This window comes from Ranitomeya variabilis, chromosome 4 (genome assembly GCF_051348905.1).
Source record: "Ranitomeya variabilis isolate aRanVar5 chromosome 4, aRanVar5.hap1, whole genome shotgun sequence".
Taxonomy (NCBI): Eukaryota; Metazoa; Chordata; class Amphibia; order Anura; family Dendrobatidae; genus Ranitomeya; species Ranitomeya variabilis.
The window spans coordinates 765,557,499-765,577,369 of NC_135235.1; the positions used below are offsets into that span (position 1 = coordinate 765,557,499).

Sequence of the window (19,871 nt, forward strand, 5' to 3'; positions counted from 1 at the left end):
AGATCGCGATCTCCAGCCATGGTGATGCTATTGCAGCATCGGCCATGGCTGGATTGTAATATTTCACCAGTTTTCATTGGTGAAATATTACTATCGCTCTAATTGAAAGTGAAAATGAAACATCACTTTCAATAGCCAATCAGAGCGATCGTAGCCATGGGGGGGGGCGAAGCCACCCCCGCTGGGCTCAAGTACCACTCCTCCTGTCCCTGCAGGTCCGGTGAAATTACAGTTAACCCTTTCACCCGGCCTGCAGGAGCGCGATCCGACCATGACGCATATGCTGCGTCACAGGTCGGATTGGCACAGGTTTTCATGATGCATACGCTTCGTCAAAGGTCGGGAAGGGGTTAAACAGTTGATTTCCAAGTAAAATATTTCCCACATTAAGAAAATTAAAAAGGCTTCTCCTCTGTGTGACTGCTCTGATGTCTAACAAGAAGCGCTTTCCATTTAAAACATTTCCCACATTATGAACAGGAAAAAGGCTCCTCTCCTGTGTGAGCTCTCTGGTGAGTAACAAGCAGCGATTTATCTGCAAAATATTTCCCACATTCTGAACAGGAAAAAGGCTTCTCCCCTGTGTGGGTTCTTTGATGGCTAACAAGATGTGATTTCCGGATAAAACATTTCCCACATTCTGAACAGGAAAAAGGCTTCTACCCTGTGTGGGTTCTTTGGTGGATAACAAGATTTGATTTCCGGATAAAACATTTCCCACATTCTGAACAGGAAAAAGGCTTCTCCCCTGTGTGAGTTCTATGGTGCCTAACCAAGTCGGATTTCTGGTTAAAACATATCCCACATTCTGAACAGGAAAAAGGCTTCTCCCCTGTGTGGGTTCTTTGATGGATAACAAGATGTGATTTCTGGATAAAACATTTCCCACATTCTGAGCAGGAAAAAGGCTTCTCCCCTGTGTGAATTATTTGATGGCTAACAAGATGTGATTTCTGGATAAAACATTTCCCACATTCTAAACAGGAAAAAGGCTTCTCCCCCGTGTGAATTCTATGGTGATTAACTAATTCTGATTTCCGGATAAAACATTTCCCACATTCTGAACAGGAAAAAGGCTTCTCCCCTGTGTGAGTTCTTTGGTGTTCATCAAGATTCGATTTCTGGATAAAACATTTCCCACATTCTGAACAGGAAAAAGGCTTCTCCCCCGTGTGAATTCTATGGTGATTAACTAATTCTGTTTTCCGGATAAAACATTTCCCACATTCTGAACAGGAAAAAGGCTTCTCCCCTGTGTGAGTTCTTTGGTGTTCATCAAGATTCGATTTCTGGATAAAACATTTCCCACATTCTGAACAGGAAAAAGGCTTCTCCCCTGTGTGAGTTCTTTGGTGTTCATCAAGATTCGATTTCTGGATAAAACATTTCCCACATTCTGAACAGGAAAAAGGCTTCTCCCCCGTGTGAATCCTATGGTGATTAACTAATTCTGATTTCTGGGTAAAACATTTCCCACATTCTGAACATGAAAAAGGCTTCTGCCCCGTGTGAGTTCTTTTGTGTCTAACAAGATTCGATTTCTGGTTAAAACATTTCCCACATTCTGAACATGAAAAAAGCTTCTCCCCCATGTGAGTTCTATGGTGATAAACCAAATCTGATTTCCAGATAAAAGATTTGCCACATTCTGAACATGAAAAGGACTTCTTTGCTTTAGGAGCAGTTTGTTTTTTAATGCCTCTTTTGTGACTTTGATTTTCCTTAGTAGTCAGTAATGAATCAGAAGATGGGACCTGTTTCATAGGATCAGATGACAGATCTTTGCTGTGAATGGATGATGGTATACCTGGAGTAAAAAAAATCACTTCAGTTGTATCTTGTAGGATCTCAAGATCATCGGATTTAAAAATTGAAGATGTCAGCTGTCCCTCTGATATCCTGGTACAGTCATCTGCCAAGATAAAAAAAAAATATTTTTTTTATAAAAATATCCTTAAGTTTTATATTTTTGAACATTTCTACTTAAACGGTCCATAAAATGGCAAGCTCTGTAAAAAACTTTATTTACCAAGACAATGACAGTTCACAGTCTAATAGAAAACCTTGTTGGATGAGCCAGTAGTGTGTAGTGATCAACTGTTTGTTCATTCTGCCTCCCAAATATCGAATAAAAAGAAACCAATCAATGTTATGTAGGCGACAATAATACCAATTCTCTTCTCAGAAAAAACAAGTCCCCACTCAGGTCCATCATCTGTCAATGGAAAAATAGAATTAGACTTACCGGTAATTTGGTTTCTAGGAACCTTCCACGACGGCATATAGAGGTTGTCTCTTTGCCCTAATGGGGAACAGGAAATACAGAGAGGTTAAAAGGACCTCCCACTTGCCAGTGACTTACAACTGAGACCATAGCACTGGTTTACCTTCTGAATAATAATAATAATCTTTATTTATATAGCGCCAACATATTCCGCAGCGCTTTACAGTTTAACAGTTTCAAACACAACAGTCATGGGTAACAATGTTAACAATACAGTAATAAAGCAAAATAAGACTAAATCATCCTGTAATTTTATATTACAGGATGATTTATGTAAACTAGAAGCTTGGGCTGATAAATGGCAAATGAGCTTTAATGGGGATAAATGTAAGGTCATGCACTTGGGTAGAAGTAATAAGATGTATAACTATGTGCTTAATTCTTAAACTCTGGGCAAAACCGTCAATGAAAAAAACCTGGGTGTATGGGTGGATGACAAACTCATATTCAGTGGCCAGTGTCAGGCAGCTGCTGCAAAGGCAAATAAAATAATGGGGTGCATTAAAAGAGGCATAGATGCTCATGAGGAGAACATAATTTTACCTCTATACAAGTCACTAGTTCGACCACACTTGGAATACTGTGCACAGTTCTGGTCTCCGGTGTATAAGAAAGACATAGCTGAACTGGAGCGGGTGCAGAGAAGAGCGACCAATGTTATTAGAGGACTGGGGGGTCTGCAATACCAAGATAGGTTATTACACTTGGGGCTATTTAGTTTGGAAAAACGAAGACTAAGGGGTGATCTTATTTTAATGTATAAATATATGAGGGGACAGTACAAAGACCTTTCTGATGATCTTTTTAATCATAGACCTGAGACAGGGACAAGGGGGCATCCTCTACGTCTGGAGGAAAGAAGGTTTAAGCATAAGAACAGACGCGGATTCTTTACTGTAAGAGCAGTGAGACTATGAAACTCTCTGCCGTATGATGTTGTAATGAGTGATTCATTACTTAAATTTAAGAGGGGACTGGATACCTTTCTGGAAAAGTATAATGTTACAGGGTATATATCCACTAGAATCCTTGATAGGGCGTTGATCCAGGGAACTAGTCTGATTGCCGTATGTGGAGTCGGAAAGGAATTTTTTTCCCCAAGGTGGAGCTTACAATTTGCCACATGGTTTTTTTTTTGCCTTCCTCTGGATCAACATGTTAGGGCATGTTAGGTTAGGCTATGGGTTGAACTAGATTAAAGTCTTCCTTCAACCTTAATAACTATGTAAAATAAGACGACCTTGCTCATGAGAGCTTACAATCTACAATGAGGTGTGGAGATACAAAGTACAGGTGTGTATTTACAATGATGTATTTACAATGATGGTCCAGCCATCTTCAGGGAGTGGGGGGTAGATGGAGATAGTGAATGGGCTACACACACACAAACATAAAATGAGTTTGATTAGGGAACGTGATAGGCCTCTCTGAACAAATGAGTTTTGAGCGAGTGCCTAAAACTATGCAAGTTGTGGATGGTCCTAATATCTTGGGGTAGAGCATTCCAGAGGATTGGCGGGAGAAGTCTTGGAGTCGGGAGTGGGAGGTACGGACTAGTGCAGAGGGTAGTCAAAAGTCGCTTGCAGAGCGCAGTGGTCGGCTAGGCCGATAGACAGAAATGAGGGAGGAGATGTAAGGGGGTGCCGCACTGTGGAGAGCTTTGTGGGTGAGAACAAGTACTTTGAATTGTATCCTGTAATGAATGGGCAGCCAGTGTAACGACTGGCGAAGAGCGGACGCGTCCGAGTAACGATTAGCCAGATGGACAACCCTGGCTGCTGCATTAAGGATAGACTGGAGAGAGGAAAGTTGCATGAGGGGAGGCCAATTAATAAAGCGTTAAAGTAGTCCAGACGGGAGTGGATTAGGGTGACAGTGAGAGTTTTTGTTGTCTCCATGGTGAGAAAAGGGCGGATTCTAGAGATGTTCTTTAGGTGTAAGCGGCACGAGCGGGCAAGAGATTGTATGTGGGTGGTTTAGGAGAGATCAGAGTCAAACATAACACCCAGACAGCATGCCTGCTGCCAGGGTGTTATTATGGTGCCACCCACGGAGAGGGAAATGTCAGATTTAGGGAGATTAGTAGACGGCGGGAGCAGAAGAAGTTCAGTTTTGGAGAGGTTGAGTTTCAGATAGAGAGCGGACATGATGTCAGAGACTGCGGACAGACAGTCAGTGGCGTTCTGTAGTACAGCAGGGGTAAGGTCAGGGGATGACGTGTATAGTTGTGTGTCATCAGCATAAAGATGGTACTGAAAGCCAAATCTGCTGATAGTCTATCCAGTTGGGGCCGTGTAGAGGGAGAAGAGAAGGGGGCCAAGGACTGAGCCCTGAGGTACCCCGACAGTGAGAGAAAGATTAGTTGAAGTGGAGCCGGAGAACAGAACACTGGAGGAGCGTTCAGAAAGATAGGAAGAGAACCAGGAGAGAGCAGTGTCATTAATGCCTAGTGACTGGAGCCTAGAGAGTAGGAGAGGGTGGTCAACCATGTCGAAAGCTGCAGAAAGATCGAAGAGAATGAGCAGAGAGTGGTCACCATTACATTTTGCTGTGAGAAGGTCATTGGTCACCTTAATGAGTGCAGTTTCTGTCGAATCTAGGGGGCGGAACCCGGACTGTGAACGGTCTAGGAGGGAATGAGTGGAGAGGTAACGGGTAAGGCGGGAGTAGACTAGGCGCTCCAGGAGTTTTGAGATGAAGGGGAGATTGGAGACCAGTCTGTAGTTGTTTGTGCATGATGGGTCAAGGGTGGTTTTTTTTATTAATGGCGTAATGATAGAGTGTTTGAAGGAGGAGGGAAATATGCCAGAGGAAAGGGAGAGATTAAAAATTGTAGTTAGGTGAGTTGTGAGGACTGGAGAGAGAGACTGGAGGAGGTGTGAAGGAATGGGCTCGGTGGTGCATGTAGTCGAACGAGAAGAGGAGAGGAGCTTGTAGACTTCTTCTGTGATGGGATCGAATGTGGAGAGTGAGCCAGGGGAGATGCAGGGAGCAATGGGAGTCATTGCACTTGGTGTCTGGGAGCGGATTTCCTGACGGATATTGTCTATTTTCTCTATAAAGTGGGAGGCCAGGTCATCAGCACAAATGTCTGTGATAGGGTCTTGTGCTTTTGGCCTGAGGAGGGAGTGAAAGGTGTTAAAAAGTTTCTTGGGGTTGTTGGATAGTGAGGAGATCAGGGTGGTGTAGTAGGACTGTTTGGCGAGGTGAAGGGCAGAGTTATAGGTCCTTAACATAAATTTGAAGTGTATGAAGTCTTCTGGGGTGCGAGTTTTCCTTCATAAGCGTTCAGCACTCCTAGAGCATCACTGGAGAAATCGGGTTTGCGATGTGAGCCAGGGCTGTTTCACTCTGTGTTTGGAGGTTCTGAGGGTGAGGGGAGCTACTTGGTCTAGGGTGCTTCTAAGAGTGTCATTGTAGTGATGTACAGCCAGATCAGGACAGGAAAAAGAAGAGATTGGGGACAGTGATGAGTGTAAGGAGTCTGAAAGTGTATGAGGGTTAATGGCTTGTAGATTTCTGAATGTGTGGTAGGTAGGAGATTGCTGTGGTGGGTGAGGAATTGTGAGTGTGAAGGAGAGAATGTTGTGGTCAGAGAGGGGAAGTGGTGAGTTATCTAGGTAAGAGATTGAACAGAGCCGGACAAAGACCAGGTCCAGGGTGGTACCGTCTTTGTGTGTTTCAGAGGTTGACAGCTGTGAGAGGCCTACGGAAGTGGTTAATGATAGAAGCTGGGATGCAGATGTGGAAGTGGGGCTGTTAATGGGGATGTTGAAGTCTCCCAGGATAAGGGTTGGTAGTTCTGAGAACATGAAGTGCGGCAGCCAGGCTGAGAAGTGGTCCAGGAAGTGGGTGGGTGAGCCTGGGGGCCGGTATATGACTGCTACTCTGAGGGAGAGGGGACGGAAGAGCCTGATGGTGTGGACCTCAAAAGAAGGGAATGAGGAACTGGGGGTATAACCTGGAACGTGCATTGGGGGGACAAGAGTATGCCGACTCCACCACCAGGTCTGTTTGTGGGTCTTGGGGAATGGGAGAATTGTAAGCCACCATGGGAAATGGCAGCAGGGGAGACAGTGTCAGAGTCCTGGATCCAGGTTTCAGTGAGGGCCAACAGATTCAGAGAGTTGTTCACAAAGTAGTTGTGCAGGAAAGGAAGCTTGTTACATACAGACTGTGGATTCCAAAGGGCACAATTGAAAGAGAGAGATGAGGGAGTGCAAGTAATATTAATAAGGTTAGCATGGTTTTGATATGAGGTAGGGTAGCGGTTGAGGTTGGGGGATGGGGGATATGTCCCCCAAAATTAGTAGGAGTAACAAGATAAAAAGCAAGTAGTTTTTGGAAGTGTAAGAATCCCAGAACTAATCCAGGGAAAAATATAGGGTGGGAAATTAGTGCCGTCGTGGAAGGTTCCTAGAAACCGATTTACCGGTAAGTCTAATTCTATTTTCTCTAGTCACCTTCCACGATGGCATATGGAGGAATACCAACTAATTTGGCACTAGGGAGGGACAACGGCCTGGAGAACTTTACGGCCGAAGACTAAGTCCTTATTGGACAATACATCCAATCTATAATGTTTGGAGAAGGTATGAAGTGAGGACCACGTTGCTGCCCTGCAGATCTGCTCCGGAGATGCGCCTGCTCTTTCTGCCCAGGAAACTGATGTATATCTGGTTGAGTGGGCCTTGATCCCTACTGGAGGTAGTTTATTTTGAGCAAGGTAAGCTTGTGTTATAGCTTTTTTGATCCATGTAGCAATGGTACTTTTAGCTACTTTCTTCCCCTTATTTTGTCCTGAGAGATGGACAAAAAGGTTATGATCAATTCTAAGAGTGCGGGTCTGATCTAAGTAGTGCAATAGAATACGCCGAACATCAAGAGTGTTGAATTTTCTTTCTTCCGAGTTTGCAGGTTTATGGCAAAAGGTTGGTAGAACGATCTCTTCAGAGGCAACTTTTGGAAGAAAAGAAGGATCAACACGAAGCACTATTGAATCTTCTCTAACCAGTAGATAAGGCTCTCTTATCGATAAGGCCTGTGATTCACCCACTCTTCTAGCCGAAGTTATGGCTACCAAAAAAAGAGTTTTATAAGCAAGATTTTGTGGAGAATAGGAAGACAAAGGTTCAAAAGGTGGACCTGTAAGACCTTGGAGCACCACATTGAGATCCCATGGAGGAACTATGACCTGTTTTCTAGGATTCATTCTAATTGCTGAGGTCATAAATCTTTTGATCCAGCGATGACCTGCTAGATCTTGATCAAAGACAGAACTGAGCGCAGAGACCTGGACTTTCAGAGTACTGGGTCTAAGACTGATCTCCAAGCCTTTTGCAAAAAATCTAATATCCTAGGTATATTTGGCTTGAGAGGGTCTGGAAGGTTAGGTAGACAAAATGAAAACTTTTTCCAGATTTTGTTGTAGATGGCGTTTGTTACTGGTTTCCTGGATTTTTGCAGGGTAGCTATGACAGGGTTTGATAACCCTTTCGCTTTCAATACCTGGGCTTCAGTAACCACGCCGCTAAGTTCCATCTCGGAGGGCCTGAGTGAAGAATGGGTCCCTGAGAGAGGAGATTGTCCTTTACTGGTAACATTACTGGCCCGTTCACCTGTAGCTGGATGATTAAGTTGAACCAACTTCTTTTGGGCCATAATGGAGCTATCAAAATAGTCGGGGTCCTTTCTATCCGTATTTTCCGTAGAACCTTTGCAAGAATTGGGATTGGTGGAAATGCATAGGCTAGATGAAAATGCCAATCTTGAACTAAGGCATCTACTCCTCTGGGATTGCCTCTTGGGTTCAAGGAGAGGAAGGTTTCGACCTTTGCATTTTGGTGAGAGGCAAAGAGATCGAATTCTGGGAGACCCCACTTGTGTACTAGCATGTTGAATGTTTGATGATCTAGGCTCCCATTCGCCAGGGTGAATGTCCTGGCGACTCAGGTAATCTGCCTGAATATTGGCAGCACCTTTCAGGTGAATTGCCGTCAGGGACAGTAAGTGTTTTTCGGCCCAACAAAAAATTCGAGCGGAGATTTTCTTTAGGCTGAGGAATTTTGAACTGCCCTGGTGCTTGATGTGAGCCACCGTGGTCATGTTGTCTGAATATATCTGAACATGTTGTCCAGAAATCTGATGACTTGCTGCTAACAGGGCCTCTTCCACGGCTTTGAGCTCTCTGAAATTTGACGATTTCCCTCTGATCGACTAGTCCCAAAGACCTTGATAAGGAACATGGTTTATTATGGCTCCTCAGCCCCTCTTGCTGGCATCTGACTTGATCGTGGTTAGTGGGAACTGAATCCAACTCACACCCTTGAGGAGGTTTCTGGAATTCATCCACCATGTTAAGGATGCTTTCACTCGCCCTGGTGTGTGGATCCTTTTGGTTAGAGTGCCAGGATGACCATCCCAATTGTCTAGAATGTGGGCTTGAAGGATTCTTGAGTGGGATTGAGCCCAAGCCACCGACTGTATGCAGGCTGTCATGGAGCCTAAGAGTGACATTCCCTCTCGGAGAGTAGGAGATCTCATCTCTTTGAATTTTCTGATCTTTACTACTAATGGTAGTCTGTGATCGTCTGGAAGAAAGGACATTTGTTTTGCCGAGTCCAGAACCACTCCCAAAAATTTCCTGGTTTTTGAGAGTTGAAGCTGGGATTTTTTTATATTTGGAATCCAACCCAGAGACCTCAATATCTCTAAAGTGGTTGACACATGGGATATCAGGGTCATCTCGGTGGGAGCTACTATCAGGAGATCGTCAAGATAGGGCACTATACAGACACCTTGTTTCCGGATAAATGACACCGCCTCTGCCATTATCTTGGAGAACACTCTCTGTGCTGATGAAATGCCGAAGGGAAGGACTCCAAACTGATAGTGCTCCACTTGACGACTCCCCTGTATCGCAAACCTGAGATATTTTCTGTGTCTCGGGTGAATAGGAATGTGAAAATATGCATCCTTTAGGTCGATGGTTGCCATAAAGGAGTGATACCCTATCAAAGGAATGGCTGATTTTACAGACTCCATCTTGAATTTGCGATATTTCACATGTTGATTTAGACCCTTTAAGTTTATAATGATGCGGACGTCCCCTGATGGTTTGGGTACCAGGAATAATCGGGAATAATGTCCTAGCTCCCATTCCGATTGTGGAACTGGGGAGATCACGTTTGATTTCATAAGATTCCTGAGACCTAATGTCAATATGTCAATAAATTGTGATCTTTTGATGTTGGAAGGGTAGTAATTTTTAGACCCTGAGTGGGGGAGGAAATTAACTCTATCAATAGGCCCTCCTTGATAACATTGAGAACCCAGTGGGAACTGGTGATGTTTTCCCACTGACCCACATATTTTGAGAGTCTTCCCCCCCACCGGGTCGGAGTCATTGTTTGTCCTGTTGGGATTGCTGCTGCTGCTGTTGTGGGACAAAAATATTTTTTTTCCCTCTACCTTTTGCATAGCTCCATCTGCCGGTTTTGCCTTTACCTCTCGCTTGAGAGGGCTGAGACTGTGGGGCACGAAAAAAAGCTTTTTCTAGGTGGTTTTTGCTCCGGGAACGCCTTTTTCTTGTCAGTAGCTTTGTCAAGAATGTAATCTAAGGCCGGACCGAAAACATATTCTCCCTTAAAGGGTATGGCACACAATTTTGCTTTAGAGGTTATATAACCACTCCACATTTTAAGCCAGAGAGCTCTTCTGGCAGAGTTGGAAAGCACTAGGGATTTGGCGGCAACTCTAACAGATTCCAGAGAAGCATCTGCCAGGAAACCAGTAGCCCTATGTAGAATAGGGAGCGAATCTAACATCTCGCCTCTTGAGGTACCTTGAGAAATATGAGTTTCCAATTTTTCTAGCCAGCAGGAGAGGGCCCTAGCTACACAAGTAGAGGCGATGTTAGCCTTAAGGACAGATGTAGGAGTTTCCCATGACTTCTTCAGGAGACATTCAATCTTCCTGTCCATAGGATCCTTCAATTGTGAAGAATCCTCAAAGGGGAGTACTGTTCTCTTGGCAACTCCAGCCACCTGAACATCAACCTTGGGAATGTCCAGTTTAACAAATTCACCCTCTAGAGGAAATCTATGTTTCATTTCTGAAGGGGTGCTGTTGTGAATTTGGATTCTGGGCTCCCCCGGTGGCTACTGGTGGAATTGAACTGGTGTCTTCATCTTCTCTGTTCACCTGTTCCCATCAAGATGTGGGAGTCGCTATATAACCTTGCTGCTCTGTTAGTTGCTTGCCGGTCAACAATGTTATCAGAAGCCTCTCTGTGCTTGTTCCTGCTCCTAGACAACTACTAGATAAGTTGGACTCTTGTCCATGTTTGTTTTTGCATTTTTGTTCCAGTTCACAGCTGTAGTTTCGTTACTGTGTCTGGAAAGCTCTTGTGAACAGGAATTGCCACTCTGGTGTTATGAGTTAATGCCAGAGTTTTAAAGTAATTTCTGGATGGTGTTTTGATAGGGTTTTCAGCTGACCATGAAAGTGTCCTTTCTGTCTTCTGCTATGTAGTAAGTGGACCTCAAATTTGCTAAACCTATTTTCATACTACGTTTGTTATTTCATCTTAATTCACCGCCAATACATGTGGGGGGCCTCTGTCTCCTTTCGGGGTATTTCTCTAGAGGTGAGCTAGGACTAATATTTTCCTCTGCTAGCATTATTTAGTCCTCCGGCTGGTGCTGGGCATCTAGAATCAACGTAGGCATGCTACCCGGCCACTGCTAGTTGTGCGTTAGGTTTAGTTCATGGTCAGCTCAGTTCCCATCTTCCAAGAGCTAGTTCCTATATATGCTGATGCTATGTTCTCTTGCCATTGAGAACATGACAGTTTGACCGGACACTAAAGGGTTAAAATCCTTGGCTGAGAAAGGAGAGAAATAAGAAGTCTGCTGAGATTTTTTTTTTTTTTTTTCTCCTTCTAATCTTTGAATGGCTCTGTGTCCACCTGTTTGTAATGGATCTTCAGAGTGTAACTGCAGGTTTGAATAATCTCGCCACGAAGGTACAAAATTTGCAAGACTTTGTTTGTCATGCACCTGTATCTGAGCCGAGAATTCCTTTGCCGGAATTTTTCTCGGGGAATAGATCTGGGTTTCAGAATTTTCGAAATAATTGCAAATTATTTTTGTCCCTGAAATTTCGCTCTGCCGGAGACCCTGCACAGCAGGTCAGGATTGTGATTTCCTTGCTCCGGGGCGACCCTCAAGACTGGGCTTTTTCATTGACACCAGGGGATCCTGCGTTGCTCAATGTGGATGCGTTTTTTCTGGCCTTGGGGTTGCTTTATGACGAACCTCATTTGGAGCTTCAGGCAGAAAAAACTTTGATGTCCCTATCTCAGGGGCAAGATGAAGCGGAAATTTACTGCCAAAGATTCCGTAAATGGTCTGTGCTTACTCAGTGGAATGAGTGCGCCCTGGCGGCGACTTTCAGAGAGGGTCTCTCTGATGCCATTAAGGATGTTATGGTGGGGTTCCCTGTGCCTGCGGGTCTGAATGAGTCCATGACAATGGCTATTCAGATCGATAGGCGTTTGCGGGAGCGCAAACCAGTGCACCATCTGGCGGTGTCCACTGAGAAGTCGCCAGAGAGTATGCAGTGTGATAGAATTCTGTCCCGAAGCGAGCGGCAGAATTTTAGACGGAAAAATGGGTTGTGTTTCTATTGTGGTGATTCTACTCATGTTATATCAGCATGCTCTAAGCGCACTAAAAAGCTTGATAAATCTGTTTCCATTTGCACCTTACCGTCTAAGTTTATTCTATCTGTGACCCTGATTTGCTCTTTGTCATCTATTACCACGGACGCCTATGTCGACTCTGGCGCCGCTTTGAGTCTTATGGATTGGTCCTTTGCCAAACGCTGTGGGTATGATTTAGAGCCTTTGGAGACTCCTATTCCTCTGAAGGGGATTGACTCCACCCCATTGGCTAATAATAAACCACAATACTGGACACAAGTAACTATGCGTATTAATCCGGATCACCAGGAGATTATTCGCTTTCTGGTGCTGTATAATCTACATGATGATTTGGTGCTAGGATTGCCTTGGCTGCAATCTCACAACCCAGTCCTCGACTGGAGAGCTATGTCTGTGTTGAGCTGGGGATGTAAGGGGGCTCATGGGGATGTACCTGTGGTTTCCATTTCATCATCTATTCCCTCTGAAATTCCTGAGTTCCTGTCTGACTATCGGGACGTCTTTGAAGAATCCAAGCTTGGTTCGTTACCTCCGCACCGAGAGTGCGATTGTGCCATAGATTTAATCCCGGGTAGTAAATACCCAAAGGGTCGTTTGTTTAATCTGTCTGTGCCTGAACATGCTGCTATGCGAGAATATATAAAGGAGTCCTTGGAAAAGGGACATATTCGTCCATCGTCATCTCCCTTAGGAGCCGGTTTTTTCTTTGTGTCAAAAAAAAGACGGCTCTTTGAGACCATGTATCGATTATCGGCTTTTGAACAAAATCACTGTTAAATATCAATACCCATTGCCGTTGCTGACTGATTTGTTTGCTCGCATAAAGGGGGCCAAGTGGTTCTCTAAGATTGACCTTCGTGGGGCGTATAATTTGGTGCGAATCAGGCAGGGGGATGAGTGGAAAACCGCATTTAATACGCCCGAGGGCCACTTTGAGTATTTAGTGATGCCTTTTGGTCTTTCAAATGCTCCGTCAGTTTTCCAGTCCTTTATGCATGATATTTTTCGCGATTATTTGGATAAATTTATGATTGTGTATCTGGATGATATTCTGATTTTTTCGGATGACTGGGACTCTCATGTCCAGCAAGTCAGGAGGGTTTTCCAGGTTTTGCGGTCTAATTCTTTGTGTGTGAAGGGTTCTAAGTGTGTTTTTGGGGTACAGAGGATTTCCTTTTTGGGATATATTTTTTCTCCCTCTTCCACTGAAATGGATCCTGTCAAGGTTCAAGCTATTTGTGATTGGACGCAGCCCTCTTCTCTTAAGAGTCTTCAGAAATTTTTGGGCTTTGCTAACTTTTATCGTCGATTTATTGCTGGTTTTTCGGATATTGCTAAGCCATTGACCGATTTGACTAAGAAGGGTGCTGATGTTGCTGATTGGTCCCCTGACGCTGTGGAGGCCTTTCGGGAGCTTAAGCGCCGTTTTTCCTCTGCCCCTGTGTTGCGTCAGCCTGATGTTGCTCTACCTTTTCAGGTTGAGGTCGACGCTTCTGAGATCGGAGCTGGGGCAGTGTTGTCGCAGAAAAGTTCTGACTGCTCCGTGATGAGGCCTTGTGCCTTCTTTTCCCGTAAATTTTCGCCCGCTGAGCGGAATTATGATGTTGGGAATCGGGAGCTTTTGGCCATGAAGTGGGCTTTTGAGGAGTGGCGCCATTGGCTTGAGGGGGCCAGACATCAGGTGGTGGTATTGACTGACCACAAAAATTTGATTTATCTTGAGACCGCCAGGCGCCTGAATCCTAGACAGGCGCGCTGGTCATTATTTTTCTCTCGGTTTAATTTTGTGGTGTCATACCTACCGGGTTCTAAGAATGTTAAGGCGGATGCCCTTTCTAGGAGTTTTGAGCCTAACTCGCCTGGTAACTCTGAGCCCACAGGTATCCTTAAGGATGGAGTGGTATTGTCAGCCGTTTCTCCAGACCTGCGGCGGGCCTTGCAGGAGTTTCAGGCGGATAGACCGGATCGTTGCCCACCTGATAAACTGTTTGTTCCTGATGATTGGACCAGTAGAGTCATCTCTGAGGTTCATTCTTCTGCGTTGGCAGGTCATCCTGGCATTTTTGGTACCAGGGATTTGGTGGCAAGGTCCTTCTGGTGGCCTTCCCTGTCACGAGATGTGCGAGGCTTTGTGCAGTCTTGTGACGTTTGTGCTCGGGCCAAGCCTTGTTGTTCTCGGGCTAGTGGATTATTGTTGCCCTTGCCTATTCCTAAGAGGCCTTGGACGCACATCTCGATGGATTTTATTTCAGATCTGCCTGTTTCTCAGAAGATGTCTGTCATCTGGGTGGTGTGTGACCGTTTCTCTAAGATGGTCCATTTGGTTCCTCTGCCCAAGTTGCCTTCTTCTTCCGAGTTGGTTCCTCTGTTTTTTCAAAATGTTGTTCGTTTGCATGGTATTCCTGAGAATATCATTTCTGACAGAGGGACCCAATTCGTGTCTAGATTTTGGCGGGCATTCTGTGCTAGGATGGGCATAGATTTATCTTTTTCGTCCGCTTTCCATCCTCAGACGAATGGCCAGACCGAGCGGACTAATCAGACCCTGGAGACATATCTGAGGTGTTTTGTGTCTGCTGACCAGGATGATTGGGTTGTTTTTTTGCCATTGGCAGAGTTCGCTCTCAATAATCGGGCCAGCTCTGCCACTTTGGTGTCCCCGTTTTTCTGTAATTCGGGGTTTCATCCTCGATTTTCCTCTGGTCAGGTGGAATCTTCGGATTGTCCTGGAGTGGATGCTGTGGTGGAGAGATTGCATCAGATCTGGGGGCAGGTGGTGGACAATTTGAGGTTGTCCCAGGAGAAGACTCAGCTTTTTGCCAACCGCCACCGTCGTGTTGGTCCTCGGCTTTGTGTTGGGGATTTGGTGTGGTTGTCTTCTCGTTTTGTCCCTATGAGGGTCTCTTCTCCTAAGTTTAAGCCTCGGTTCATCGGCCCGTATAAGATATTGGAGATTCTTAACCCTGTTTCCTTCCGTTTGGACCTCCCTGCATCCTTTTCTATTCATAACGTTTTTCATCGGTCATTATTGCGCAGGTATGAGGTACCGGTTGTGCCTTCCGTTGAGCCTCCTGCTCCGGTGTTGGTTGAGGGTGAGTTGGAGTACGTTGTGGAGAAAATCTTAGACTCTCGTGTTTCCAGACGGAGACTCCAGTATCTGGTCAAGTGGAAGGGATACGGCCAGGAGGATAATTCTTGGGTGAATGCATCTGATGTTCATGCCTCTGATTTGGTTCGTGCCTTTCATAGGGCCCATCCTGATCGCCCTGGTGGTTCTGGTGAGGGTTCGGTGCCCCCTCCTTGAGGGGGGGGTACTGTTGTGAATTTGGATTCTGGGCTCCCCCGGTGGCTACTGGTGGAATTGAACTGGTGTCTTCATCTTCTCTGTTCACCTGTTCCCATCAAGATGTGGGAGTCGCTATATAACCTTGCTGCTCTGTTAGTTGCTTGCCGGTCAACAATGTTATCAGAAGCCTCTCTGTGCTTGTTCCTGCTCCTAGACAACTACTAGATAAGTTGGACTCTTGTCCATGTTTGTTTTTGCATTTTTGTTCCAGTTCACAGCTGTAGTTTCGTTACTGTGTCTGGAAAGCTCTTGTGAACAGGAATTGCCACTCTGGTGTTATGAGTTAATGCCAGAGTTTTAAAGTAATTTCTGGATGGTGTTTTGATAGGGTTTTCAGCTGACCATGAAAGTGTCCTTTCTGTCTTCTGCTATGTAGTAAGTGGACCTCAAATTTGCTAAACCTATTTTCATACTACGTTTGTTATTTCATCTTAATTCACCGCCAATACATGTGGGGGGCCTCTGTCTCCTTTCGGGGTATTTCTCTAGAGGTGAGCTAGGACTAATATTTTCCTCTGCTAGCATTATTTAGTCCTCCGGCTGGTGCTGGGCATCTAGAATCAACGTAGGCATGCTACCCGGCCACTGCTAGTTGTGCGTTAGGTTTAGTTCATGGTCAGCTCAGTTCCCATCTTCCAAGAGCTAGTTCCTATATATGCTGATGCTATGTTCTCTTGCCATTGAGAACATGACAGGGTGCTAAGGCTAGGTTCACATTGCGTTTACAGCAGCTCATTCAACACATACGGTAACGGGCTGCTGTAAACGCAAGTGCCGGTATGGCAGCACGCTAGTGCAGATAGATCATCTGCTAGCTCTATCTGCGCTAGCAGTGATGGACCCGGAAACGCTGCAGCCCGCGTCTCAGGGTCCGTCACTCAATGACGGCACATCCCTAGCGCACGCCCATTGTGCGCTAGCGATGCGTCCGACATAGGAATTAACGGCGGCCTTAACGGACTACGTTACACCGCGTTTATGCCACGGTGTAACGTAGTCCATCTAACGGACACCATTAACGCAATGTCAACCCAGCCTAAGGCGTTTCTCTGGCAGTTCCCATTCCTGATCAATCATACTAATGATGTTAGCATGTACTGGGAGCCCCACCCTTTTCTCCGATCTGAGCCCACCGAACATTTGATCCTGTATAGACTGTGGTTCAGGTTCCTCTTCTAGTCCCATAGTGTTACGAACAGCAGACACTACATCCTCAATATAATCTGAGGAGAAGAGGTATTTTCTGACCTCAGCCTTAGGTGATACTAGATCTTCCCAACCAACGGATGAAGTATGAGAGAGGTCTGAATCAGAATCAGATTTCACAACCTGAATCTTCCTCTTTTTAGCTGGGGAATGTGCAGGGCTGTGTAGTCGGAGTCGTGGCGTCGGAGTTAGTTTTGGTTGGAGTCGGAGTCGGTAGAAATGTACCAACTCCAGCTTTAAAAAAAATGTATTCATATTTCATAACTGAACTTTCATATGAATTTTATTAATGTGACTCAAATATAGTAAAGTGCATGTATACTAATGCCAGAAGCCTCGCCAACAAAATGGACGAATTAGAACTAATGTTGTTGGAGCATAATTATGACATGGTAGGGATATCTGAAACATGGCTGGATGAGAGCCATGATTGGGCTGTTAACTTGCAGGGCTATAGTCTGTTCAGAAATGACAGTACAGATAAGCGAGGGGGTGGGGTGTGTCTATATGTAAAATCGTCCTTATAACCCATCCTGCGTGATAATATAGGTGAATTTAATGAAAATGTAGAATCCCTGTGGGTGGAGATAAGGGGAGGGGGAAAAATAATACATTACTGATAGGGGTTTGTTATAAATCTCCAAAAATAATGGAAGCAATGGAGAATATCCTCGTAAAGCAAATAGATGAAGCTGCGACTCAAGGAGAAGTCATTATTATGGGGGACTTCAACTACCCTGAAATAGATTGGGGAACAGAAACCTGCAGTTCCAGCAAAGGTGATCGGTTTTTGACAACTATGAGAGACAATTACCTTTCACAACTGGTTCAGGACCCAACAAGAAGGGGGGCACTGCTGGACCTAATATTAACCAACAGGCCAGACAGCATATCAAATATAAGGGTTGGGGGTCACTTGGGGAATAGTGATCACAAAATAATAAGTTTTCGTGTATCCTTTAATAAGATGTGTAGTAGAGGGGTGACAAGGACACTAAACTTCAGGAGGGCAAATTTCCAAAGGATGAGAGAGGATCTTGGTGCAATTAACTGGGACGATATCCTGAGACATAAAAATACACAAAGAAAATGGGAGACGTTTATTAGCATTCTGGATAGGACCTGTGCACAGTATATACCGTATGAGAATAAACAGACTGGAAATAGGAGGAACCAATATGGCTAAATAGAGCTGTAAGGGGCGCAATAAGGGACAAAAAGAAAGCATTTAGAGAATTAAAGGAAGTAGGTAGTGAGGAGGCATTAAATAAATACAGAAAATTAAATAAATTCTGTAAAAAGCAAATCTAGGCAGCAAAGACTGAGACAGAGAGACTCATTGTCAGAGAGAGTAAAATAATCCCAAAATATTCTTTAACTATATAAATAGTAAGAAACTAAAAGATGATAGTGTTGGCCCCCTTAAAAATAGTCTGGGTGAAATGGTGGATGAGGATGAGGAAAAAGCCAATATGCTAAATGACTTTTTTTCATCAGTATTTACACAAGAAAATCCCATGGCCGACAATATGGTCAGTGATAACAAAAATTCCCCATTAAGTGTCACCTGCTTAACCCAGCAGGAAGTACTGCGGCGTCTAAAAATTACTAAAATTGACAAATCTCCGGGCCCGGATGGGATACACCCCCGAGTACTGCAGGAATTAAGTACAGTCATTGATAGACCATTATTTTTAATCTTTAAAGACTCCATAATAACAGGGTCTGTACCACAGGACTGGCGTATAGCAAATGTGGTGCCAATATTCAAAAAGGGGACAAAAACTGAACTCGGTAATTATAGGCCAGTAAGCTTAACCTCTACTGTGGGTAAAATCCTGGAGGGCATTCTAAGGGATGCTATACTGGAGTATCTGAAGAGGAATAACCTCATGACCCAGTATCAGCACGGGTTTACTAGGGACCGTTCATGTCAGACTAATTTGATCAGCTTCTATGAAGAGGTAAGTTCCGGACTGGACCAAGGGAACCCAGTAGATGTAGTGTATATGGACTTTTCAAAAGCTTTTGATACGGTGCCACACAAAAGGTTGATACATAAAATGAGAATGGGGATAGGGGAAAATATGTGTAAGTGGGTTGAGAGCTGGCTCAGGGATAGGAAACAAAGGGTGGTTATTAATGGAGCACACTCGGACTGGGTCGCGGTTAGCAGTGGGGTACCACAGGGGTCAGTATTGGGCCCTCTTCTTTTTAACATATTTATTACTGACCTTGTAGGGGGCATTCAGAGTAGAATTTCAATATTTGCAGATGACACTAAACTCTGCAGGGTAATCAATACAGGGGAGGACAATTTTATATTGCAGGATGATTTATGTAAACTAGAAGCTTGGGCTGATAAATGGCAAATGAGCTTTAATGGGGATAAATGTAAGGTCATGCACTTGGGTAGAAGTAATAAGAAGTATAACTATGTGCTTAATTCTAAAACTCTGGGCAAAACTGTCAATGAAAAAGACCTGGGTGTATGGGTGGATGACAAACTCATATTCAGTGGCCAGTGTCAGGCAGCTGCTACAAAGGCAAATAAAATAATGGGATGCATTAAAAGAGGCATAGATGCTCATGAGGAGAACATAATTTTACCTCTATACAAGTCACTAGTTCGACCACACTTAGAGTACTGTGCACAGTTCTGGTCTCCGGTGTGTATAAGAAAGACATAGCTGAACTGGAGCGGGTGCAGAGAAGAGCGACCAAGGTTATTAGAGGACTGGGGGGTCTGCAATACCAAGATAGGTTATTACACTTGGGGCTATTTAGTTTGGAAAAACGAAGACTAAGGGGTGATCTTATTTTAATGTATAAATATATGAGGGGACAGTACAAAGACCTTTCTGATGATCTTTTTAATCATAGACCTGAAACAGGGACAAGGGGGCATCCTCTACGTCTGGAGGAAAAAAGGTTTAAGCATAATAACAGACGCAGATTCTTTACTGTAAGAGCAGTGAGACTATGGAACTCTCTGCCTTCCTCTGGATCAACATGTTAGGGCATGTTAGGTTAGGCTATGGGTTGAACTAGATGGACTTATAGTCTTCCTTCAACCTTAATAACTATGTAACTATATATGTTCTATCAAACTATGAACAACAGTGATAAGCAGTTCTGCTGGAGATAGAGACATTTCTTACTTCTTGTGTGTCACTGTTCTCCACTGCCCTTATCTAATCTTATACTTGGTTAACCTCATGCTGCCCCAACCCCTTTACTTACAATGTATGAAACTGAAAGTGAAAATGTGTTGCAAATTCTTAGTAGTAAAGCTCCTACTCTAGACTAGA

The 19,871-nt window shown here is 44.4% G+C and overlaps 1 protein-coding gene across 1 annotated transcript; it reads right to left on the reverse strand.

The window, feature by feature from the left end:
- Positions 1–212: 212 nt before the first annotated feature.
- LOC143766894 (uncharacterized) lies at positions 213–2,487 on the reverse strand. The gene is made up of 2 exons (XM_077254898.1): positions 2,246–2,487; positions 213–1,912 (listed from the first exon to the last, which is right to left on the reverse strand). Exons 1-2 carry the CDS (start codon positions 2,280–2,282, stop codon positions 660–662), a joined length of 1,290 nt encoding a protein of 429 aa, XP_077111013.1. The 5' UTR covers positions 2,283–2,487; the 3' UTR covers positions 213–659.
- Between the last annotated feature and the right edge of the window lie 17,384 nt (positions 2,488–19,871).

Bases quoted from the DNA above. Each gene is read 5' to 3' on its own strand.
- LOC143766894 (XM_077254898.1), bottom strand. From the start codon at position 2,282: ATGCCGTCGTGGAAGGTTCCTAGAAACCAAATTACCG. The intron at 1,913-2,245 runs GTAAGTCTAATT...TTATCTTGGCAG, and splicing joins TCCTAGAAACCAAATTACCG to ATGACTGTACCAGGATATCA.